Source organism: Pelophylax lessonae (assembly GCF_965119305.1).
Source record: "Pelophylax lessonae genome assembly, chromosome: 11".
In the NCBI taxonomy this organism is placed as follows: domain Eukaryota; kingdom Metazoa; phylum Chordata; class Amphibia; order Anura; family Ranidae; genus Pelophylax; species Pelophylax lessonae.
Window position 1 is genome coordinate 92,330,424 of NC_138778.1, and position 25,148 is coordinate 92,355,571.

Here is a 25,148-nt window from a genome sequence, read left to right on the forward strand (position 1 = left end):
CATAGACACCGGCAATAGCCATGACCGGGTGCTCAGAGCGAGAGAGGTACGCCAGAATCTTGCTATTTTTATCGCCATATTCAAACACCCGTTGCTTCTGATAGAGTAATTTTTTCAGAGTCTTTTCTATCAAAACAAGATCCAGCTGTCGAGCACTGTCCCGCCATATGGAGTAATTCTCTGATGAGGGGTTTCTAATATATTCCAGTTCAGCCTTAGTCGCCTCCGATTGGAGAGATTCCACCCGCCAGGCCCTATCCTCCCTAAGTTGTTTGATCACACTGGCCACCAAGCCCCGCATGGTAGCCTTGAAGGCATCCCACACCATAGCACCAGAGGCCGTCTCCTGATTAACCAGCCAGAAATGGGCCATCTCCTTCGCAGTAACATTGAAAAAAATCTCCTCGTTGAGCCACTGGGGGCTCAGCCTCCACAGTTTATAACCAAGGGAGGAGGAGAGGCCAATTTTAATGAGCAAAGGAGAATGGTCCGAGATGGCCCTGGGTAAGTAGGAGACAGATATCAACCTTGGGAGTAAGTCCGGGGAGACCAAACACAGATCCAGCCGGGAAAGAGTCTTATAGGAGGCCGAGTAACAGGAATATTCTCTAGTATTCGGGTTCCTCCACCTCCAGCAGTCCACCAACTGATATTTGTCGACCGAAGCCGCAAGAGGGGAAGAAGCCGCCAGCTCACCCGGATGTCTATCCACTGCAGGGGACATCACTGCATTAAAATCTCCCGCAATCAATAAAGGCCCTTCAGCCACCTGTAGCAACTGGGCCATAACTTTGTCCCAGAAGGCCAGAGTAAACGGGGGCGGAATATAAACAGATAAGAAAGTGTAAACTATATTCTCAATTTGTAATAAAACAATAACATATCGCCCGTAAATATCAGTAACTACCTGTTTCACCGAGCACTTAAGTGAACGAGTCACTAGGATAGATACCCCCCTGGCGTGAGTGGAGAACATGGAGTGGAAGCCATGTGCCACAAACGCCCGCTTAAGGGCAAGAACCTTAGACCCGGTCAAATGTGTTTCCTGTAAAAATACGACCTGAGGAGAATATTTCTGCAGATAATTAAACACCAGGGCCCTTTTCACTTTATCGTTAAGTCCCCTGACATTCCAGGAGAGTACGGTCAAATTGTCTGTAGCCATGGCAAGAGAAAAAAGGACAGTCCCAGTCTGGTGAAGTCCCCCACCAGCAGGGGGCAGTGCATCATCCGTCGTAGGAAGCGTCCATACACAGAAAATAATGATTGTAGGAGGTACTTGTGAAGGGTAAAAACCAGTCCCGAACAAGAACAAGAAAACGAAAAGTCCCCAACCCCCCACCCTGCCCGTAGCCCCAACATGCCCGAGCCTGAACCCCGAACCAAACCAAGTTAGTGGAACAAGTGGAGAACCGATCGTAAGCAGTATTCCTAGAGTGCTACCGTAAAGTCACTCCTCATAAAAGTTACCATCCGGAAAAGGCAGTCAGGAGTACACATCCCTCAGAGGAAAAAGAGAAAAGGGGAGATAATCCAAGGCACAATTAGTATCCCCAGCATGGAGACAGTCTCAGCAACCGAAAAAATAGTGGGGGGAAGGATTCCCAACCATGCAGTGCCCTCAGCCCCTGCCCAAGGAGTCCAGCCAGTGATCAGCGTCCGCAGGATCCAGGAAGAATTGCGTCTTGCCTCCACACACCACACGTAGTTTAGCAGGAGACAGCATACTGTAAGGTAGCTGTCGCTCCCGGAGACGTTTCTTGACATGTACAAATGCTGCTCTCTGCCTTTGCGTGCCCGCCGAGAAATCCGGAAAGATAGTAATGACAGCATTCTAAAAGCGGAGATCCGGTGACTCCCTGGCCTTCCGCAGAGCCACATCCCTGTCCCTGTAGTGGAGGATCCTCGCCAGTAAGGGCCTAGGCCTAGCTCCTGGTGCAGGGGCCTTAAAGGGGACCCTATGACCCTATGAGCCCTTTCAACAGCAAAGAGTGGGGAGAAGGCGTCAGGGCCCAGAGCCTGTTTCAGCCACGATTCCACAAAGGCCTCAGGATGCCTGCCTTCAGCTCCCTCCGGGAAGCCCAGGAATCGCAGATTATTGCGACGCAGGCGGTCCTCCATGTCTCCCAGCTTAGCCGCCTGAGCCTTCTGTTCTGCCTGTATGTCTCTAAGGGCAGCAGGGAGAGGGAAGACATCGTCCTCCACTGAGCTGATACGCTGTTCAGTAGTAGTGACCCTCTGTCTTAGCTTGTGGACATCATCTTTAAGGAGGGAGAAGTCCACCCTGAGAGCATCGATATGGGATGTAAGGGAGGTCTGACACACTTTAATGGCATCCATGATCTGTGACAGGGTGGGTTCAAGTACCTGGGATGATCGTGGTCCCGTAGGTTCCGTTCCGGTATGTGTACTCGGCGAAAGTGCAGGCCACTCCGGACTGTCTCCCATCCAGGAAGCATGGGCGGCTGTAGCAGATGCTCCGGCAGCATGAGGAGACCGGGCGCCATCTTGGGCCTGCACTGAGGGATCCGGATCATGATCCGCCGGGGACACCGGCCTGTCCCTGCCGTATTTCACCATAGTGATCGGCTGCAGGAGTGATCGGGAAGTCGAGGGAGGTAAGTAGCCAGCGATTTAGAGCCCGGATGGCAAAGGATTAGGTACAGGAGAATCGATCGGCAGCGGAGCTAGGAGAGAAAGCTCCTCACATCCCGGAAGTCAGCCACGCCCCCCCACCCCCCCCCCCCCCCGGCTTTGTCTCTTTTAAATGTATTTCCCATAGGAATGCACTGCGAGATGCATTTGTTTAGTTTAATATGTTGCTAAAGCATTCCCATTTTTCCTCTGTGGTCAGTGTTTCTAGGTTTTGGTCCCAGTTTACCCTTTCCATCATTGAGCACAATTTGGGAAAGTTTGCCCTTTGGAAGTTTAAGGTTCTTATGCTCCCCACTTGCCTTGTTATATTGTTATTTACGCTAAATGTGATCATCCTGTGATCGCTAGAGCCCAGGTTGTCCTGGACTCCTACCTCCGAGATTAGGTCTGGGTCATTAGTGATCAATAGATCCAGCACTGCATTTTCTCTAGTAGGAGAATCCACCAACTGAGACATGTAGTTGTCCTGTAAGGTTTCCATGAATAGACGGGCCTTCTGTGAGTGTGTAGTCCCCTCTTCTTAGTCAATGTGGGGATAATTGAAGTCCCCCAATATGATGACTGATCCCAGTTTTGCCACTTTACCCAACAGTGATATAAATTCCAGCTCTACCTCCTCCCTTTGGTTGGGTGGCCTATAGAAAACCCCCACAATTACTTTTCCCTTTACTTCTTCCCTATGGAGTTCTACCCACACAGATTCTAACTCCATACTCATCCCTTCCATAATATCACTCCTCTCTATCACCCTTACATTATTCTTGACATAGAGACATACCCCTCCCCCTCTTTTTCCTACCCTGTCCTTCCGGTACACCGAATACTCTTGGATATTGGCCAGCAAGTCATGTGAGGGGTCGAACCAAGTTTCCGTTATTCCCACAAGGTCTATGTCCTCCTCATGTACTAACCTTTCCAACTTCATTTTATTAGCTAGGCTCCTGGCATTTGCATATACCCCTCTTAATTTTGTGGAAGTTGATAGTGAATGGTGATTATTTTTATTCCTGTTTGGTCTGAGGTTTGCCCGCACAGACCCCACAATTGATGTCATGGAACTACTGTCGCTGCTGACTCTAATACTGCCTTCTGTCCTTTGCTCCCTCCCTCCTGACTCTACTTCTGAGCCCCCCCCCCCCGTCTCCTAGTTTAAAAGCCCCTCCAACTTGGGGGCCATATTTCTCCCCAAAAGAGCTGTACCATCCCCATTAAGGTGCAGCCCAGTGAAGAAATTACTTTGCTACAATGTAAAGTAGTGAGTGTACAGCTTGTATAACAGTGTAAATTTGCTGTCCCCTCAAAATAACTCAACACAGCCAATAATGTCTAAACCGCTGGCAACAAAAGTGAGTACACCCCTAAGTGAAAATGTCCAAATTGGGCCCAATTAGCCATTTTCCCTCCCCAGTGTCATGTGATTCGTTAGTGTTACAAGGTCTCAGGTATGAACGGGGAGCAGGTGTGTTACATTTGGCGTTATCGCTTTCGCTCTCTCATACTGGTCACTGGAAGTTCAACATGGCACCTCATGACAAAGAAATCTCTGAAGATCAAAAATAAAGAATTGTTGCTCCTCATAAAGATGGCCTAGGCTATAAGAAAATTGCCAAGACCCTGAAACTGAGCTGCAGCACGGTGGCCAAGACCATACAGTGGTTTAACAGGACAGGTTTCACTCAGAACAGGCCTCGCCATGGTCGACCAAAGAAGTTGGGTGCACATGCTCAGCGTCATATCCAAAGGTTGTCTTTGGGAAATAGACGTATTAGTGCTGGCAGCATTGCTGCAGAGGTGAAGGGGTGGGGGGGTCAGCCTATCAGTGCTAAGACCATATGCTGCACACTGCATCAAATTGGTCTGCATGGCTGTCGTCCCAGAAGGAAGTCTCTTATAAGGATGATGCACAAGAAAGCCCGCAAACAATTTGCTGAAGACAAGCAGACTAAGGACATGGATTACTGGAACCATGTTCTGTGGTCTGATGAGACCAAGATAAAAATATTTGGTTCAGATGGTGTCAAGCGTGTGTGGCGGCAACCAGGTGAGGAGGAGTACAAAGACAAGTGTGTCTTGCCTACAGTCAAGCATGGTGTTGGGAGTGTCATGGTCTGGGGCTGCATGAGTGCTGCCGACACTGAGGAGCTACAGTTCATTGAGGGAACCATGAATGCCAACATGTACTGTGACATACTGAAGCAGAGCGTGATCGCTTCCTTTCGGAGACTGGGCCACAGGGCAGTATTCCAACATGATAAAGACCCCAAACACACCTCCAAGACTACCACAGCCTTTCTAAAGAAGCTAAGGGTAAAGGTGATGACCTTGCCAAGCATGTCTCCAGACCTAAACCCTATTGAGCATCTGTGGGGCATCCTCAAACGGAGGGTGGAGGAGCGCAAGGTCTCTAAAACCCAACAGCTCTGTGATATCATCATGGAAGAGGACTCCAGTGGCAACCTGTGAAGCTCTGGTGAACTCCATGCCCAAGAGGGTTAAGGCAGTGCTGGAAAATAATTGTGGCACACAAAATATTGACACTTTGGGCCCAATCTGGAGATGTTCATTTAGGGGTGTACTCACTTTTGTTGCCAGCGGTTTAGACATTATTGGGTGTGTGTTGAGTTATTTTGAGTGGACAACAAATTTACACTGTTATACAAGCCGTACACTCATTACTTTACATTGTGGCAAAGTGTAATTTCTTCAGTGTTGTCACATGAAAAGATATAATAAAATATTTACAAAAATGGGAGGGGTGTACTTACTTTTGTGAGATACTGTAGTTTGATACAAGCTCCCTGCACCTGCTGTCACTCACGCTGGCAATACTCGTACCAATTTTTCCTTTGATAACCTTTGTTTTAAGAATTTTCTATTTGTCAGTGGGGTCAAATCGATGCAGAATAGAAAACTTTTTTTCAATCTAACTAATTTTCAGAAAGTGTATGTCGTTTTCGTTTAGAAATTACATTAATTTTAAAATTTAATGCTAAAAGTGAGATTTTTAAACGACATTTGGCCATTCATTGATCAAAAATCGATACATGTTTGACCAGCATATGACATTTAGTAGCAGCAGCGTGCTTTATCACATGTCATGATTGGGAAAGCCAGGTTTCAGCTGCTGAAGGGAGAGACACATATGGGACTGCCCATATTTAACCGCTTTACGACCGCTCGTCGAAGTTATATTGGGGAAGGCAGCCGCTCCTGGGCAAACCGACGTAGTTATACATCGATCGCGCGCAGGAGGCTAGGGGGTGAGCAGCTCTGATTGCCGCCTGACACCCGCGATCATTCCCCGCTGAGAGAGAAGAACGGTCAGCTGTTGTAAACACAGCTGACCGTTCTTCTCCCTGGAATGATCATAGAGGCCCTGTGATCCTGAACTGGCAGCCCTAGCATATGGAAAAACCTATTCAGAGAAAGGGAATTCAATAAGACACGTGGTCACTCACTAAAACTAGAGGAAAGGTGGTTTAACCTTAAAATACGCAGGGGGTTCTTCGCTGTAAGAGCGGTAAGGATGTGGAATTCTCTTCTGCAAGCAGTCGTATCAGCAGGGAGCATCGATAGTTTAAAAAAACTATTAGATGGGCACCTTAAAGACCACAACATACAGGGGTATACAATGTACGGTTAACAGCAAACACACACACACACATCATAGGTTGAACTGGATGGACTGATGTCTTTTTTCAACCTCTCTAACTATGTAACTATCCTTCTATATAGGAACACAGGTCTCTATGGTCATATCAGAAGCCACGCCCCCCCCCCCCCACAGTTAGAATCACTCCCCTAGGCTCACATTTAACCCCTTGATCCCCACACTGTTAACCCCTTCCCTGCCAGTGTCATTATTACAGTAACAGTGCATATTTTTAGCACTGATTACTGTAGTAATGTCACTGGTCCCCCCAAAAGTGTCAAAAATGTCAGGGGTCCGATCTGTCTGCCGCAATGTCGCAGTCCTTCATAAAATCGCAGATCGCCGCCATTACTAGTATAAAAAAAAGAAAAAAATAAAAACGACATAAATCTTTCCGGTAGTTAGTAGACGCAAACCAATCAAAATACGGTTATTGCAATTTTGCAAATTGGCCTAAAATGTTTTGATTTTTACATTTTTTTTGTTGGGAATGTTATATAGCAAAATGTGAAAAATATTGTTTTTTTTTTTTTTTCAGAATTGTCGCTATTTTTTTATTTATAGCGCAAAAAATAAAAATTGCACAGGTGATCAAATGCCACCAAAATAAAGCTCTATTTGTGGGAAAAAAAGGACATCAATCTTTTTTAGGTACAGCGTCGCACGACCGTGCAATTGTCCGTTAAAGTAACGCAGTGCCAAATCGTAAAATATGGCCTGGTCAGGAAGGGGACAAGTGGTTAATTGCCCCCCCCCCCCCGCTGCACTGATCGCCCCGCCTTCCTGCCCACATCCAATTCCTTTGCTGCTCAGGATGACAGGTGCTACCCCCTTATTGGCAGCTTGGGTGGCATCAACAACTCGAGAAGACAAGAACACGGAGGAAAAATGGGAGTGCTTCAAGAGCATATTAAACAAAGGGATTGGCCAAAGGGAAATAAGTTTAAAAGAGCAAAACTAAACCCTGGGTGGCTAAACTCCAACATAAAAATGCATATTAATGCTAAAGAAAAGGCCTTCAAAAAATACAAGGCTGAGGGGTCATTGGCAGCATTCAAGCATTACAAATAGTGTAATAAGAAATGTAAAGGTGAAATCAAGGCGGCTAAAATAGAACACAAGAGACATATAGAGGAAGAGAGTAAAAAGAACCCCAAAAAATTCTTTAAGTATATAAATACAGTAGTAAGAAAGCGAGGAACTGAGCATCTGAGCGTTCTGTCGCCTTATGGCTCCATTCACACCTGAGCATATCATTTTCAGGCGTTTTTTGGGGGTGTTTGGAGGCAGGCATTGACATCTGACTAAAAACGCTTGTAATCTGCCAAAAAAGAAACTCATGTACCTTTTTGAGCTGCAGGCATTTTGCTTCAGGTGACAAAACGCACATATGTGAACAGGGACCATTGAAACAAATGGGTTTTTTCTTTTTGGGTGTATTGGAATGCGAGAGATGAGCATTTTACGAGCTGAAAAAAGGCTCAGGTGTAAAACGCTGAAAAAACGCCTGTAAAGATAGTAACATCTAGATGTGAACAGAGCATTAGACAAAGATGTTTTATAAATATCTGTACTTTTTCTTCTAGGATTTTTAGTCATCTTGCCGAAGAGAACATTGAAGACAATATGGAAGAATTAAGCAAAGTGCAAGCTGAGATCCAGATTTATAAGGTATATATATATATAGTAATAGGAAACTGATTAGCCCGTTCTGCTTCACTGAATATTAGAACATTTCTGTAATAGCCACAATGTAAACATGCAGACAACCATAGGCTGACTTAGACATGCCATAGATGATGTGTTTTCCTTTCCTGCAACCGCCGGTTGTGTTCTCTAGGCGGGAGGGGGCTTGGGGAGCCATTCCTGCCGGGAAAACAGCTATAGCGGCTAGCAATAATCGCATGCTAGAAGCCCGACATGCTGGTTGTATCCAGCTTAAACGATGAATCGACTTGAGTATTATCAGCTTTTCCATACATGGATTGAATCTCAGCATGTTCCTGCTGAACTGGCTGAGATTCTAACCATCTATAGCCAGCCTTAAGCCTCGTACACACGCGTCGAAAATCGGCAGGGAATTTTCGTCCGACGACCGATCTGACGATTTTTCGGCTTGTTAGTATGATGCCTCCGACAACCGACTCCGACTTTTCGGCCGAAAAAAAATCTGGTGTGCAGGCTATAAAATTTTTGTCTGCCGTCAAAACACGGCCGATTTTCGTGCAGTCAGTACAGATTTTGACAGGGAAAAATCTTATGAGCAAGTCTGGGCATGCTCGGAGAAGAAAGAACACAAAGAAAGCAAACCAGCACATGACATCACTTCTGAAGTAGAATTTTGTCAGGCGAGAAAATTAGTGTGCAGTCTAGGCACATTCCAACCAACAAACCACCCCTCTGGACAAAAGACGGACGACCGGTCGGCCGATAATTGTTGCGGGTGTACTAGGCTTTAGGTAACCACATCCAGCAAAATCACGTACCTGTTTGTCATTTTGAGGAAGTAGTTGTAGAGCAGCTAGAGGCATCATCCTGGTACCGTTTTTTAGAGCGGACGGTCAGCTTTGTGACAAACAACCAATGTGGCTAGGCAGCCACGAGGCCGTTATCACAAGCAGCCTAACGCCATTCTGCCTGGGTCTCCTGTCCCACTGGGAGACCCAAGCGCTAGCCAGCATGTCTGCCGGTGGGCCGGAGACCCGAACGAAGCTGCAATCGGCTTTGATCGGGTCTCCCATGTAGTAACCCAGAAGCAACGTCACGACATCACGTCCGGTTTACTCGGCAGCCAACGGCGCTGATTTTAAAATACCGAAGTATTAAAAAATGCAGTGTTTGTCGTTTTGAAAACTTTGAAATGCAGAGGAGGGGTTTGGGGTCTTTTAGACCCCAGATCCCTTCATAAAGAGTACCTGTCACTGCCTTTTACTGTCACAAGGGATGTTTAAATTCCTTGTGACAGCACTAAAAGTAATCAAATAAAATAAGGCCCCGTTCACACTGGGGCGACGCTACTTTGCCGGGCGACCTCATAGGTCGCGGCGTGCTGCTCGCCCCGCGACCTTTGGAGCGGCCGGCACGGACTTCATAACATGGGTCGCTCCGGGTCGCCCCAAAGAAGCTCCGGACCCTTTTTCTAAGTCGGAGCGATTATTAGAACGGGTCCGCAGCTTCTCTATGGAAGGCGACCTACGGCGACCTGTCAGGCGACCAGGTCGCCTGACAGGTCGCCCCAGTGTGAACGGGGGCTAAAACAAGCTGCGCTGTGAAGAAAAAAGTGACTTACTTATATCACTCAAAAATGTAACTATGAACATAAACACAAGTGACAAAAATATATATCAGATAGATAAAGTGTCCATAATATATGAATCAAATAAATGTGTCCAATAAATCATAAAGATATTGAGTCTCTCAATTATCCCAAAGGTTCCCAAGAACCGTGAATGAAGAAACTGTATCCACCAATATGTTGTGTGGTGTGTTGACCTCCACCAGTAGTATATACTGCTTACCAGATCTAGGTGAAAAAAAGAGCCAAAGATATCAAGCATAAACTGTTATGGATATTCAGGGGCAACTCTCCGCTATTCATCCAAGGATTTCGACAGTATGGACAGGGGCATCCACCATCGTCCACCATCGTCCGCGCTCCGCTTCTCTCTGCCTGCCACGAGGTTTATGTTCATATTTGCATTTTTGAGTGATATAAGTGAGTCACTTTTTTCTTCACAGCCCAGCTTGTTTTATTTTATTTATTTTGGGTGCTTTCACACTTGAAGCTGCTGCTTGTATTGCACTTTGCGCGGTTACATTTATATTTACTAAAAGTAATCAGGTTATTTTTTTTAAGGGACAGTGTATAAAATGGTGGTGTATTTTTTCCCCGAAAAAATGTGTTTGAAAGATACTGTGTGACATTAACCACTTTTAGACCGGACTTTCCTGCTTAATGACCAGGCCACTTTTTTCAACTTGGCACTGCGTGATTTTAACTGACAAGTGCACGGTCATGCAATGCTATACCCAAACAAAATTTACGTCCTTTTTTTCCCACAAACATAGCTTTTTTTTTGGTGGAATTTGATCACCTCTGCGCTTTTTATTTTTTGCGGTATTAACCGGTTGTCAACCGCCGCAAGTACGTCACTAGCCTGGGAGCCAATAGCGGGCGAGCGCCGCCGGAGGCGCGCTCCCGCCCCGGCTCGTTCACGGACACCTCCGTGCGTGTGACCGGCGGACATCGGGTCACTCGCGATCGTCCACTGTGAAGGGAGAAAGGCAGTCGGCTAATGTAAACACAGCCGCCTGTCATTCTCCCCTGTGTAAAAGCACTGATCTAACGGTCCTGCTATGTAGGACCGTTGATCTGGGCTGTTACACACACAGCCAAATCCCTGCACAGTTAGAAGCATGCCCCTAGGGACACACTTAACCCCTCCTTCTCCAAAAAAGTTAACCCCTTCCCTGCCAGTGTCATTTTTACAGTTACAGTGCATAATGTGAAAAATATTGTTATTTTTGCAAAATTGTCGCTCTTTTTTTGATTATAGCGCATGATCAAAAAATTGCACAGGTGATCAAATACCACCAAAAGAAAGCTCTGTTTGTGGGAAAAAAAGGATGTCAAATTTGTTTAGGTACAGCATCGCACGACCGCGCAATTGTCCGTTAAAGTCACGCAGTGCCGAATCGCAAAATACCCCCTGGTCAGAAAGGGGGTAAAATCTTCCGGGGCTTAAGTGGTTAATAAAAAAAGAGGGAAAATTTATCGAAAAATTGACATTTTCTACTTTGACAGTTTAAAAATATCCAATATATTTAATTTTTGTCATATATTTTGGCCAAAATGTATTTAGCTACATGTCTTTGACAAAAAAAAAGATTCTCAATGAGCGTATTTTTAACCACTTTAAGACCGGAAGATTTTATCCCCTTCCTGACCAGGCCATATTTTGCGATTCGGCACTGCGTTACTTTAACGGACAATTGCACGCTGTATCCAAATTAAATGTACATCCTTTTTTTCCCCCACAAATAGAGCTTTCTTTTGGTGGTATTTGATCACCTGTGCGATTTTTTTATTTTTTAAAAAAAAGAGCGACAATTTTGAAAAAAAAAAACAACAATATTTTTCACATTCTTATATATAACATTTTCCAAAAAAAAATTTACAAATCAGAATTTTTTAACATTTTAGGCCAATTTGTTTTCTGCTACATATTTTTGGTAAAAAAAAAATCGCAATAAGTGTATTTTGATTGGTTTGCACAAAAGTTACCAACTACGGGAAAGATTTGTCATTTTTATTATTAAAAATATGCACTGTTACTGTAATAATGACACTGGCAGGGAAGGGGTTAACACTGTTGGTGATCAAGGGGTTAAATGTGTGCCTCATGCTTACTGACATGTGTGGGGAGAGGGGGTTCTGTAACACAGACACAGATCGCAGGTTCAGCTATGCTGTGTTAAATTTGGTGCTATCGCTCTCTCTCTCATACTGGTCACTGGAAGTTCAACATGGCACCTCATGGTAAATAACTCTCTGAGGATCTGAAAAAAATAATTGTTGCTATACATAAAGATGGCCTGGGCTATAAGATTGCCAAGACCCTGAAACTGAGCTGCAGCACGGTGGCCAAGACCATACAGGGGTTTAACAGGACAGGTTCCACTCAGAACAAGCCTTGCCATGCACATGCTCAGTGTCATATCCAGAGGTTGTCTTTGGGAAATAGACGTATGAGTGCTGCCAACATACCTGCAGAAGTTGAAGGGGTGGGGGGTCAGCCTGTCAGTGCTCAGACCATACACCGCACACTGCATTAAAATTGGTCTGCATGGCTGTCCTCCCAGAAGGAAGCCTCTTCTAAGGATGATGCACAAGAAAGCCCGCAAACAAATTGCTGAAGACAAGCAGAATAAGGACATGGATTACTGGAAACATGTCCTGTGGTCTGATGAGACCAAGATAAACTTATTCGGTTCAGATAGTGTCAAGCGTGTGTGGCGGCAATCAGGTGAGGAGTACAAAGACAAGTGTGTCTTGTCTACAGTCAAGTATGGTGGTAGGAGTGTCATGGTCTGGGGTTGCATGAGTGCTGCCAGAACTGGGAAGCTACAGTTCATTGAGGGAACCATAAATGCCAACATGTACTGTGACATACTGAAGCAGAGCATGGTCCCCTCCCTTCAGAGACTGGGCCGCAGGGCAGTATTCCAACATAAAGACCCCAAACACACCTCCAAGATGACCACTGCCTTGCTAAAGAAGCTGAGGGTAAAGGTGATGGACTGGCCAAGCATGTCTCCAGACCTAAACCCTATTGAACATATGTGGGGCATCCTCAAACGGCAGGTGGAGGAGCGCAAGGTCTCTAACATCCACCAGTTCCGTGATGTCGTCGTGGAGGAGTGGAAGAGGACTCCAGTGGCAACCTGTGAAGCTCTGGTGAACTCCATGCCCAAGAGGGTTAAGGCAGTGCTGGAAAATAATGGTGGCCACACAAAATATAGATACTTTGGGCCCAATTTGGACATTTTCACTTAGGGGTGTACTCACTTTTGTTGCCAGCGGTTTAGACATTAATGGCTATGTTGAGTTATTTTGAGGGGACAGCAAATTTGCACTGTTAACAAGCTGTACACTCACTAATTTACATTGTAGCAAAGTGTAATTTCTTCAGTGTTGTCACAGGAAAAGATATAAATATTTACAAAAAAATGAGGGGTGTACTCACTTTTGTGAGATACAGTATATAATGTTTAGGGGTTCTAAGTAATTTCTAGCAAAAAATGCTGATTTTAACTTGTAAGCAACAAATGTCAGAAATAGGCCTAGTCTTTTTTTCCCCTGCAAAGTAAATGCATAACGTGCTAGTATGCATCGCATACTAGCACATTATATGACACTTGCCTGCAACGAAGCTTGCGTTGTCCCTGCTGCCAGCCGCATCCATGTTTACCCGTCCTCCTTCTGGGTCTGTAGACTTCGGCTGTATTACTGGCTAGAGCCGCGTGACGTCACTCCCGCACATGTGCGCGGGAGCCGCCAGTCACTGCACAGGGCTCTGAAGAAACGGCACGGACAGTCGTTTCTTCAGAGCGCATACGCCAATGACGTCATGGACTGCATGCAATGTAAATATCTCCTAAACGATGCAAGTTTAAGAGATATTTACGGTACCTATAGGTAAGCCTTAATTTAGGCTTACCCATAGGTAAAAGTCATTAAAGTGGGTTTACACCCACTTTAGGTGGTTAATATTTTTGTATCAAGATTTGACAACTAAGGTAATCCTATGAAATTCTTATTTAAGCATTTATGGATCAATAAGCAGATTCAAATTTCCCTTAGGAGATTTTATATGTCCCATCTGCCTTTTGCACTTTGTAATATAGGCATGTTTGATGGCTAATTTAAGATTATTTTCTCATACATTTGTGTAATCACTTAGTAGAAATGTGATTTTTTAAAATTATTCAGCATTATTTATGCAATATAAAAAGATTTTGGTTCTGGTAGTAAAATAAAAAGAAAACACAGCCTAGGATATGTATTTTGCAAAAACCAATAGACAGTACTCTTACTTCTTGACCTTTCGGCTGACTTTGATTTGGTTGACCACCCTTCCTCCTCAAAAAACATTACTCCTTTGGTCTCCGTGACTGTGCGCTTTGCTGGTTTTCATCCTACCTATCCCTTCAGTGTCACTTACAATTCTACTTCCTCCTCTCCTCTTCCTTTCTCTGTCGGGGGTCCCCCAAGGTCCTATTCTCATTCTACACCTCCTCCCTGGGTCAGCTGATAGCCTCCCATGGCTTTCAATATAATTTCTGATGCTGACAACACCCAAACCTATCTCTCTGCCCCTCATGTATCACTAATTTACTGACCGACAAATCAGTCTGGATTTGACACCACTTCCTCAAACTCAATCTATCCAAAACTGAGCTTATAACATTTTCTCCCCCACGTGCCCCTTACCCTGACTACTCTGTCAAGATGAATGGCACAACCATCAACCCATACCCATATGCCAGAGCGTTAGGTGTAATCCTGGACTGTGCACTCTCCTTTCGGCCCCACATCCAATCAGATCCACAACATCTTCAAAATACCCCATTCCTAACCAATAACACCACCAAGCTCCTAGTCCACTCCCTGGCTATCTCTCCCCTCAACTACTGTAACTCCCTCCTCATTGGCTTATCTTTAACCACTTAAGCCCCGGAAGATTTTACCCCCTTCCTGACCAGGGCCTATTTTGCGATTCGGCACTGCGTGACTTTAACGGACAATTGCGCGGTCATGCGACACTGTACCCTAATGAAATTGCCGTCCTTTTTTTCCCACAAACAGAGCTTTCTTTTAGTGGTATTTGATCACCTGTGTGATATTTTGATCATGCGCTATAAACAAAAAAAGAGCGACAATTTTGCAAAAATAACAATATTTTTCACATTTTTTTATATGAAATTCCCCCCAAAAAAATCTAAAAATCAAAATTTTTTAACATTTTAGGCCAATTTGTTTTCTGTTACATATGTTTGGTAAAAAAAAAATCGCAAAAAGTATATTTTGAATGATTTGCGCAAAAGTTATTGCGTTTACTAAGGGAAAGATTTTTGTCATTTTTATAGTTTTTTTTTTTTTTAACGAGTAATGGCGATCTGCGTTTTTTTTTGCGGGACTGCGACATTGCGGCGGACAGATCGGACCCTTGACTGACATTTTTGACACTTTTGGGGGTACCAGTGACATTACTACAGTAATCAGTGCTATACATATGCACTGTTACTGTAAAAATGACACTGGCAGGGAAGGGGTTAACTTTATTTGAGAAGGAGGGGTTAAGTGTGTCCCTAGGGGCATGCTTCTAACTGTGATTGGATGTGGCTAGTGATGTAACAGCAGAGATCTACGGTCCTACATAGCAGGACCGTATGATCTCTGCTGTTACACAGGGGAGAATGACAGGCGGCTTTGTTTACACTAGCCGCCTGCCTTTCTCCCGGTGTAACCGACGATTGCGAGTGAGCGGCGGACATCGGGTCCGCCGCTCACACGCGCGGGGGGGGGGGCCGTGAGCGAGCCGGAGCGCGCCTCTGGCGGCGCGTGCTCGCTCCCTAGAGCCTCACAGGCTAGCGACGTAGATCTACGTCGCTTTGCCTGTGAGGGGCTGACTGCCGACGTAAATAGTCATATACATCAAATCAAATGTATTAAATCAAAATAATTTTTATTGTTAACAATATCATAAAAAATGCTTAGCACTGCATATCCCCAGCCTGGTGTTATCCCCTATACAAATACCGCATATGGAGGCTATGCGCATGGCTAGATGTTACACCAATTTTTCTGACTCCTCCAGGTGCTGCATACATATAGGTTACCTTTACATAGGATATCCCCCTTCAGTCATGAATGCTGCTTCCAGACTTATCCACCACACCAACCGCTTAGTGTCTGCTACCCCTCTCTGCCAATCCCTCCATTGGCTGCCACTCACCCAACAAATTAAATTCAAAATACTAACAACTTACAAAGCCATCCACAACTTGGCCCCCAGCTACATCACTAATCTAGTCTCAAAATACCAACCTAATCATTTTCTTCATTCCTCCCAAGACCTCCTGTTCTCCCGTTCCCTAGTCACCTCCTCCCATGCTCGCCTCCAGGACTTCTCCCATCCTTTGGAATGTCCTACCCCAATCTGTCCGACTATCTCCTACTCTATCCACTTTTAGGCGATCCCTGAAAATATTTCTCTTCAGAAAAGCCTATCCCATCCCCACCTAACAACTACTTTTATTTTCTCCATCAGCTCATCCCCCACAGTTATTACCTCTTTGTATCACTTGACCCTCCCTTTTAGATTGTAAACTCTGATGAGCAGGGCCCTCTGATTCTTCCTGTATTTAATTTTTTAGTTGTAAAGCGCTGCGCAAACTGTTGGCGCTATATAAATCCTGTATAATAATAATATTTGCTTTAAAGTGCAATTGCGGGGAACTAAAAAAATGTTTTACGACAATTTACAGAAGTACTGCATTAAACTCTCTTGATTTCCAGACTCTGCTAAAGGCTCGTACACACTTGACGAAAATTGGACGAAATATCCTCCAATTTTTCTCTTTCATGATCAGCGGTCATAACCGTTTTTAGTTGACAGTGCATAATGTTCACGAAATTTCTCATCCAATTTTTTTTTTTTTTCTTGGGACATTTGTTCCTAGACTTCCAGGTCGTCAGCAACTTCAGATCATGCGCGGTCTTTCATATCCGATTTTTCACGGACGTACTGCATACACATTAAACAAAAATTGGTCATGCTGGGGACTGATGATAACAATTTTTTGTGTTTGTCCCTCTGTTTTTTTTCATTGAAAATGTCGGCATTGGCTGCTGTACACAGTAGCCGAAAATCGTACGATTTTACCTTGGATGGGAATTTTTGGCAGATTTTCTACTAGTGTGTACCCCACTTAAGTACGGTTTATGACAGTCAGATCCTGGGCTAATCAAGATTTACAATACTGCTAGAAGTTTTATGCCCCCCCTGTTCTAGTTTAAGTAGTTTCAGTGGAATTTATGATGCTCTGCTTGTGTTTGATTTATCTAAAGCCTCGTACACACGCGTCGAAAATCGGCAGGGAATTTTCGTCCGATGACCGATCCGCCGATTTTCAGCTTGTTAGTATGATGCTTCCGACAACCGACTCCGACTTTTCGGCCGAAAAAAATCTGGTGTGCAGGCTATAAAATTTTTGTCCACCGTCAAAACACGTCCGATTTTCGTGCAGTCAGTACAGATCTCGACACGGAAAAATCTTATGAGCAAGACTGGGCATGCTCAGAGATGAAAGAACACAAAGAAAGCAATCCAACACATGACATCACTTCTGAAGTAGAATTTTGTTGGGCGAGAAAATTCGTGTGCAGTCTAGGCACATTCCAACCAACAAAACACAACTCTGGACAAAAGACGGACAATCGGTCGGCCGATAATCGTTGTGTGTGTACGGGGCTTTAGGCTGAGCTGTGCTCTGAAGAGAGTTATAGATGTGTTTCACTGTCTGACTGTGTAGCCCAGCCATAAGATTTGAGCCTAGGTTCACACTGGGAACTGCATGTAAAGCGCACCACATTCCTGTGCAAATCACATGCGATTCTGTGTGGTGCAATATGAGGCCATTTATTTTGGATGGCTCAAATCGCACTGCATCAAAAAGGTGCAGGCAGCTTTCTTTCTATTTGCACTGGAACTGGATTGCATGAGTGTTATTTCCACACAATCCAGTTCGGGCAAATGCACTGCATTTGCGACCCGCTTTTGGAGCGTCGTTAACTTTCCATTGATACCCGCAGCAGATCACAGAATACAGTGTGATTGCTATGCTGTGTGAGAAATGCACAGAAATCCGAGTTTACCACACTGAATCAGTGTGAACCGGGCCTGAATCTGATAGTTTTGTTGGAAGACTTGAGAATTTTGGAGAAAGGAGGATGGCACCATGTGTACCACGACTTTCCATTCTCCCAACTAACTTTGGGGTTGGTCAGACCTCATTATCCTCATATATAATGGTTTTATACATATTTTATTATTAAAACTCCTGTTTAGTGTTGTCAGTTTTTGGGGAAAATTTTCTTTAACTTTATGTAATCCCATAGACACAAAAGGGAGATCTCTCCAGAAATCCTCCCTTTAGACAGCTTTCACCATAACAGGTGTCCCAATTGGAAGACTTCCTATCACCTCCTGTCCTGAAGACAACTGTAAAATTTGCAGTTGAACACTAGTTGCCTGGCTGTCTTTCCCTTCAGAACTAGGCAACTAGCAGCGATCATATGACGGATACGTGAGCACTACACACCCCAGGAATTCTGTGAGCCCAGACTTCGTAATGACGCATCCAAAGGAGCATGCCATTGACCACCTGAGCTCACAGGAGATTATACTTTAAAGAAAAACTGGGGCCCAGTTTTGCATTAATTGCCCAATTGGGGCATTCAAAGGGTTCAATGTGTGCCCAATTACTGTACGTTTACTGTGTAGTGCTTTTACTAAGAGATGTGCCAGTCTTCATTCCCTGCTTTGCAGGGAAACAAAAACCTGCACATTGTCGCTGTCAGAAGAGAGCTTGTTTACGAACACAAAGCTCTCTCCTGTCACTCGCTCCAATGGTTAGTGGGTCCCAGCCATAAATCATTGGCCAGGAACCACTGATTGACATGTGCTGGAGCCAGTGAAATGCCCCCCTACCCGGAAATGCAGAATCACATAGTGCAGTAAAGCTACAGTGTATGGTTGGCAAGTAGTTAATCCCCTCCATGTTAGCCTATGTGTCCATGCACATATAGGCTTTTAGCAGTGTTTAGAGGCAGGAGGAAAAAAAAAAAAAAAAAAAAAAACACTGCCAGTGCATCTAGGAGCAGCAGAGTTTGGGCAGAAAAAACGCTTGGCGCTGCTAAAGGCACCTAAAAGCTAGCACATGAATAGTAATTGATTTCAATGGCCAGAATAAAAGATTTATTCTGGCCAATGAAATTAACGCCCAAGAGTTTGATAAAAGCTTTAGACAATTTCCAAGTGTCAGGTATTTTTTCTGCAAAAACGCTGCTGGCTTCTAGGAGAGGTAAATAAACTACCTGTGTGCATGAGGCCTAAGTGTTACTAAATTGCAGCAGAAAAATATATGCTCTGCCAGACAGGGCTGTGTGGAACCAATACAAACCCTCTGGCACATAAAAAAGCTGTTATACATGTAATGTAGTTCATCTGTGTATTAAACAGTTAGCCTGGAGTTCAGCTTTAAACAATGATCCCATGGATAGATATTCCAAACACCCTCCTCAGGCCTCTGGGAGGGAACCTCACGTTTTTTGTTTTTTTCCCCTTTTTGGAAAAGTTTTTCTTTGGATCTGATCCAACTTGGATGCGACTTCCATTCAAATCAATTGGCTGAAAATCAGATCGTTAAGATGGCTCTCATAGGGAACCATTGATTTTGACATGTAAAAAAAAAACCTGTATTACAGCATTAGGCCGTGTCACACATTTTTACAGCTGTAACACTGGTCTTTAGAATGTGCGTTTTTTTTTTTTTGCAGTTTTAAAACACCTATGCCACTTGCAGCTCCTAGAAGCCTATGTGTGCATTGACACATGATATGGAAAGGTGTTTTTAGCTGCAAAAACAATTCTGGCGATGGTAATAGCGGCTCTAAAAACGCCCTGTGTAAAGGATATACTACTTCACCCAGTAATACATTGTTTTGCAGAACAGGACTATACGTGAGTGTATCAAAGCTAGATGTTTAAAACAATTACACAAGCTTTGCTTAACCAAGGCTAATAGACATAATTGCATATTCAGTCAAAGCGTATTGCCCTTAGGTCTTCAAATTGGCACTATGTAGCCTAGGGCTACCAAAACCAATAGCACTGTGATGACATCTGTGACTAGGATTAGCAACAAGGCAGGATAGGATGATGCCATCTCCGAGTTTTTTTTTTTGCCAGGCTTTGGGGAGGTACATACATGGGCTTCACCTAAAGGAAGGGCATTATCCAACCTTAGTCAATGCTGCACCATTGATCTACAAGCTCTCCTTTACCTGCAAAGGCAGTTTTTTGGGAAAAGTTGAACCCTTTAATCATCAGTGGCAGAGCATTCACTTCGGGCTCTTTCACACGGGTGATCCGATCAGATCTGACTGTCAGTTTTTTTTAGGCAGATCTGATCGGATCCTCCATGCAGCTCTATGGGGCAGCGGATGTCAGCGGAGACACCTCCGCTGACACCCGCTGCCATCCGTATCCGATCCTGGACGGATGGAAACCCTATTTTTCCATCCGTTCAGGGATCAAATCGGATCGGATGAGAGCGGACAGGCGGTCCGCTCTCATCCGATCCCCCATAGAGAGCAGCGGGGGCTGTGACACCTCCCTCTCCGCACTGCAAGCGGAGACAGAGCTGTCATCCGCCGGCTCAGCGGGGATTGGCAGATCAATCCCCGCTGAGCGGCACGGATCCGCCTACGGAGGCGGACCGTGTGAAAGAGCCCTTACAGTCTTGCCATAATAAATATAGTATCACCCAGAGATCTTTTCTCTTTTTGAAAGGGGTAACAGTAGATCAGTAAGAGAATATGCACAACTGTCAAAATCCAACATAATCAAAATTTATTCTCAAAAACACAATTATAAATAAAATATTATACAGTTGAATTTTTAAAAAGTTAAATTCATAATATCTTAAAAAAACACTTGAAATTCTACAATCAGTGTTAACGTAAAGCAACTGTATAAAAAAAATAAGTTCAAAGTTAAGTAAACTCTTGAATAATAACCAGCACTGAGCAACGGTAGTTCCTCTGGTTGCTGAGGCATACACATTCTATCATGTCTACAGAATTTGTTTTTGCAGATGAAGGTTCAAAGTGGATGCTGTTCCCGATGCTGATTTAACACCATTGTAAACTGCATAAAACTTGACCATTTAAAGCCCACGAGATTCAGTTCCAGAACACTGCTATCTGAAAAGCAAGATGTAAAGCCCATTTTATTTAGGACAGAGCTGTAAACTGTAGGAGCATGTGACACCAGCAACCCTGTTCACCAGAAACAGGATCACTCCCCTACCACTAATGCCTCATTTCCACAGAGCAGTACGGTTCGGTACGCAATTTGTAGTTTCCATTGTCAAAAGTTGTGAATGGTACCCTAATTCCAAACCGTACCACTTTCTTGGGACCCTTTTGTTGGGGTACCAAGCACATTAGTACCGTACCAACAGGGTGGAGCTAGACTGTTGAGCTGAGGTACTATTGGTGGTGGAAATGCAAGCCTGATCAAGGTGTACCGTACCGCTCAGTGAAAACGAGGCATTACATTCTTTAAACTCTCTTCATCACTGGCTAAATCACCAAGATGTCCAATGGTTACTGCTCCCTTTGCTACCTACTAATGAGGTTCTACTTCATTTCAGCCAGAAAAGGAAGCCTCCTACAGAGGTGGTGAGCTGCAACCCAGTGATTCTGTTGTGACTTTACAACCTCCTTCAGCTTTACCAAACACATTATGGGAGGGGGGGTTACATGAACAATCTATTTAAATAGTATCAGACACATTCTCTCTCAGCATACTTGTTGGTAGAGCTAAAAGAAGATTGTACAGTGTAACATGGAAGGTAAGCCTAAGTCTCGATTCACACTAGAGCGACTTGTCAGGCGACTTGTCAGCCTGACAAGTTGCGCTCCCTCGCGGTCCATTGACCGTTACAGGACCCGTTCTAATAGGAGCGACACAAGCCGCTCCGACTTAGAAAAAGGGTCCTGTACTACTTTGGGGCGACCTCGGAGCGACTTGCATAGACTTCCATTATGTGAAGTCCCTGCAAGTCGCTCCGAAGTCGTGGTGCATGGGAATGCACAAGTCGCCCCCGAAGTAGTACAGAGTCGTGCCACCCCAGTGTGAACCGACTCTAATACCTACAGTGCCTTCTCCAACATCATCGCTTTTACCAAGTATCAAAAACAGAAAACTCCTTTGGTGCAGGTGAAGAATAATAAAAAATGTCCCCTGTTCAAGGTAGCCCTTTGCAATATCTATAACTTGATGTCCCTGATAAGGATTGGTTTTGTCACAGTACAGGTCTTTACATACAGCTGTTATTGCACAGTGACTAAAATGAAATGCATAGATCTGGTTTGCTACAGAGAGCTTTGTGCTACATTAAAAACATATGTAAAATGACCCAGCTTACAATTCCCTTAGTGACACCATTACTAACACCCACGAAGATTCCTCAGAGGAATACATGGAGGCTGTACTCCTGAGAAGCAAAAAATGGAAGCTCAGCTCCTAGCATTGCTCCAAGTGTCACAAAAAGAGGGAAAACGCCCAAATAAACATTTAATAAAAATCTCACTTTATATTAAACAAAGGGCCACACCTTAAATGATTTCACCATGTAAAATTGAACGATTGGTAAGAGAGACTATTGTCATTCTTGCTTAAGCCCCGGTTCACATTATAGTGATGTCAGACATTGCATGTGATTCAGAGCACACTGATCTGCAAATCACATGTGATGTCTGCGCGATGCAAATTCAACCATACAGATTGTATGGCTGAATTTGCATCGGATTCAGACACAACACGCACAGGACCCTTTTTTAGGTCCGCAGCAGAATCGGATCACATGGTGGCTCACACCAATGCAATTAAATTTATGTCCGAACTGACAGTTCGCACTGCGATATGGGAACTGATCTGGGGGGGGGGGGGGGTGTCAACTTTGTATTGACACCCCCAGCAGTTTGCATATGGCAGTGTGCGATTTGAATGCGATGCAGGAACCCACAGTGGATTTGCAGGGTTCCCGCATCACATATGTGAACCAAGCCTCTATCAGCTCACTATATTCCAAGACATCAACATAAGATTTCCAAAGTCTTGTTTTCTGCCTGAGTTAGAAAATCCTTCTCCCTTGTGTATAGGGGGAAGTAGGGATTTACTGCAAAGGTCCAGCACACCCCCACAGAGTCAAAGCTTTCCAATCAGCGAACAGCATCAGTTTGCTAATTACAGGGCTATAGGTCAGATCACTACTTCCCCACAGCAAACAAGGGGAAGCTCTGCAGGTGCTGGCAGGGGATAGGCTTTTCAAATTAGGCCCCTTTCACATGGGCGCACTGCCCAACGAAGTCCGTTCTGCTCAGCGGGGGATCGATCCGCTCTGTGTGCAGAGATCCCCGCTGTCCTCTATGGGAGATTGGATGAGAATGGACCGCCTGTCCGGTCTCATCCGATCCTCCAGACGGATGGAAAATAGGGTTTCCATCCCTCCGGATTTCACAGATAGGATCGGAATAGGATAGCAGCGGGTGTCAGCAGAGATGTCTCCGTTGACACCCGCTGCCCCATAGGGATGCATGGAGCATCCGATCAGGTCCACCTGAGAAACTAACAGGCCAATCGGACCGGATCGCCTGTGTGAAAGGGGCCTTAGGCTGTGGCTGTGGCTGATTTAGATTTAGAAAGAAGACAATGAACTGGTTTTGGATCTTGCATCTGGAATATCTTTAGCAGATTGAAACTGAAATCAATTTGGCTGTAACATTTCTCCATTCCTTACAAACATTATTTCATAAAACTGCACAAGAATGTGCAGTACCTACTGTATGTAATGAGAATTTATTTTATTTGCATTGAGATTGTATTTAGCATTAACAGTTGATATGGCAAAAAGCAGGATTTGAGCATTTCCTGTAAGAGCCAGTCAATTTTGGCTATATGTGGAGCCTGTAAAGTCCCCTGATTTATGTTGATTGCATACTTCAGTACCAAGATTTCCCTGCCATAATGTCCCTGACCACCTGGATGTGTTCCAGCTACCCATGGTGTATTCTTCATAATATAAATCAAATGATTTAAGAGAGTAGAAACCTTCATAATGGCCACTGCTTGCATGTAGGAACTCAAGCCGAGGAATCATAGCAGGGTCCCTGAGAGATAAATTGCTAGATTGCTTCCAGCATCTACATTTAGGTAGACTAATCCTTTAAGTTTCTAAAATTTACTGAAAAGAAATCTGTAGTGTCAAAAAAACTTTTCTGACTGATATTCTATATTTGTGAAGTAAAATATTCATGGCCTTATTGGCTCTATTATGCTTGTACATGATCCTATGATCCTCACATTTACTCTATTCCCAATTTCTGTGTGAATTTTGCTAAAATGTTTGTGCCACGAGGGCAGTGTGAAATTAGTGTAAGCATGTTGCCATGTGGGCACTGAATAGTGTAGATGTGTTGCCAAGTGGGCATGGTGACCGCAATATTTGTGTGTTATCATGTGAGAACTGTGAAAGCAGTGTAATGCCAGATCTAATTAAATATTTTATAGCCAAATTATTACAGGAAGAGACTGACCCTATTACATTAAAAAAAGGAACATTTTCAGTAGGACATACCGGATATTTCTGAATCGGGGGGTCTGGATATTTCTGAATCAGGGGTCAGCAAAATATTCTGCAATCAACCTATTGATCACGTGCATAGGATGGGTAGACTGTGACCCCAATGGGGCACTAGCCCCTGACACCAGTAGGACTTTGATTTGTCATATGACAGTCCAGGGGACACCTGGGACAACCTCTCTCATTTTGCTGGGCAAGACTGCATCTGAGATTTAGTGAGTGAATTTTAGAGAGGTAGCGGGAGAGGTGCGTTACTTACACCTGTCTCTTACCTATTACTGACCTGAGTTTTTTTATGACCCCTGCGCTCTGCGTTACATACCTACTCCTGCACTATGGGTTACTTACTACAGACCCTGAACTCTTCAAACTACCTTTAATGGGGCATTGTTAGGTTATCTCCATGAAGAAAAAAAAAAAAAAAAAAAAAAAAAAAAAGGGGGGGGGGAGGGGGGAGGAGGAAAGATATTGCTAAACCCTGCCAATCTTTGATCTCTTCTGCATTGTTCAAGATCTCCACCTCTCCAGGGTTACCCATTACGGTTCTAAATTCTATAAAAGTTAAAAATATAAATCCAGCCAAATGTTTTTATAGTTTTGAATGGCAAAAATGTAGATCCTTATTAGGGCAGCTATTGCTGGATTTGTTCTCATTTCAGAGAAGTAGGAAAAGTAAAGTGAAATCTAGAATTTTACAGCAGACAGTCCAACAGACATTAGGGAAAACTACTGCAATAGGGACACCTGTTTCAATGGCAGCTGTAAAAGGTATTTCCCTTTACTGTTAGTTTTATCTCATGGACAAATGTATAACAATTACTTTAGAGAAAATGAGCAACAACAG

At 44.2% G+C, this 25,148-nt stretch overlaps 1 protein-coding gene across 1 annotated transcript in view; it reads left to right on the top strand.

The window, feature by feature from the left end:
- The first annotated feature begins 7,903 nt into the window (after positions 1-7,903).
- IFI35 (interferon induced protein 35) overlaps positions 7,904-25,148 on the top strand; it is a 129,585-nt gene continuing 112,340 nt past the window's right edge. Inside the window, exon 1 of the mRNA XM_082271499.1 lies at positions 7,904-7,978. Within this exon, the coding sequence (XP_082127625.1) occupies positions 7,934-7,978 (45 nt within the window). The 5' untranslated portion in view covers positions 7,904-7,933. The remainder of the gene's footprint in view (positions 7,979-25,148) is intronic.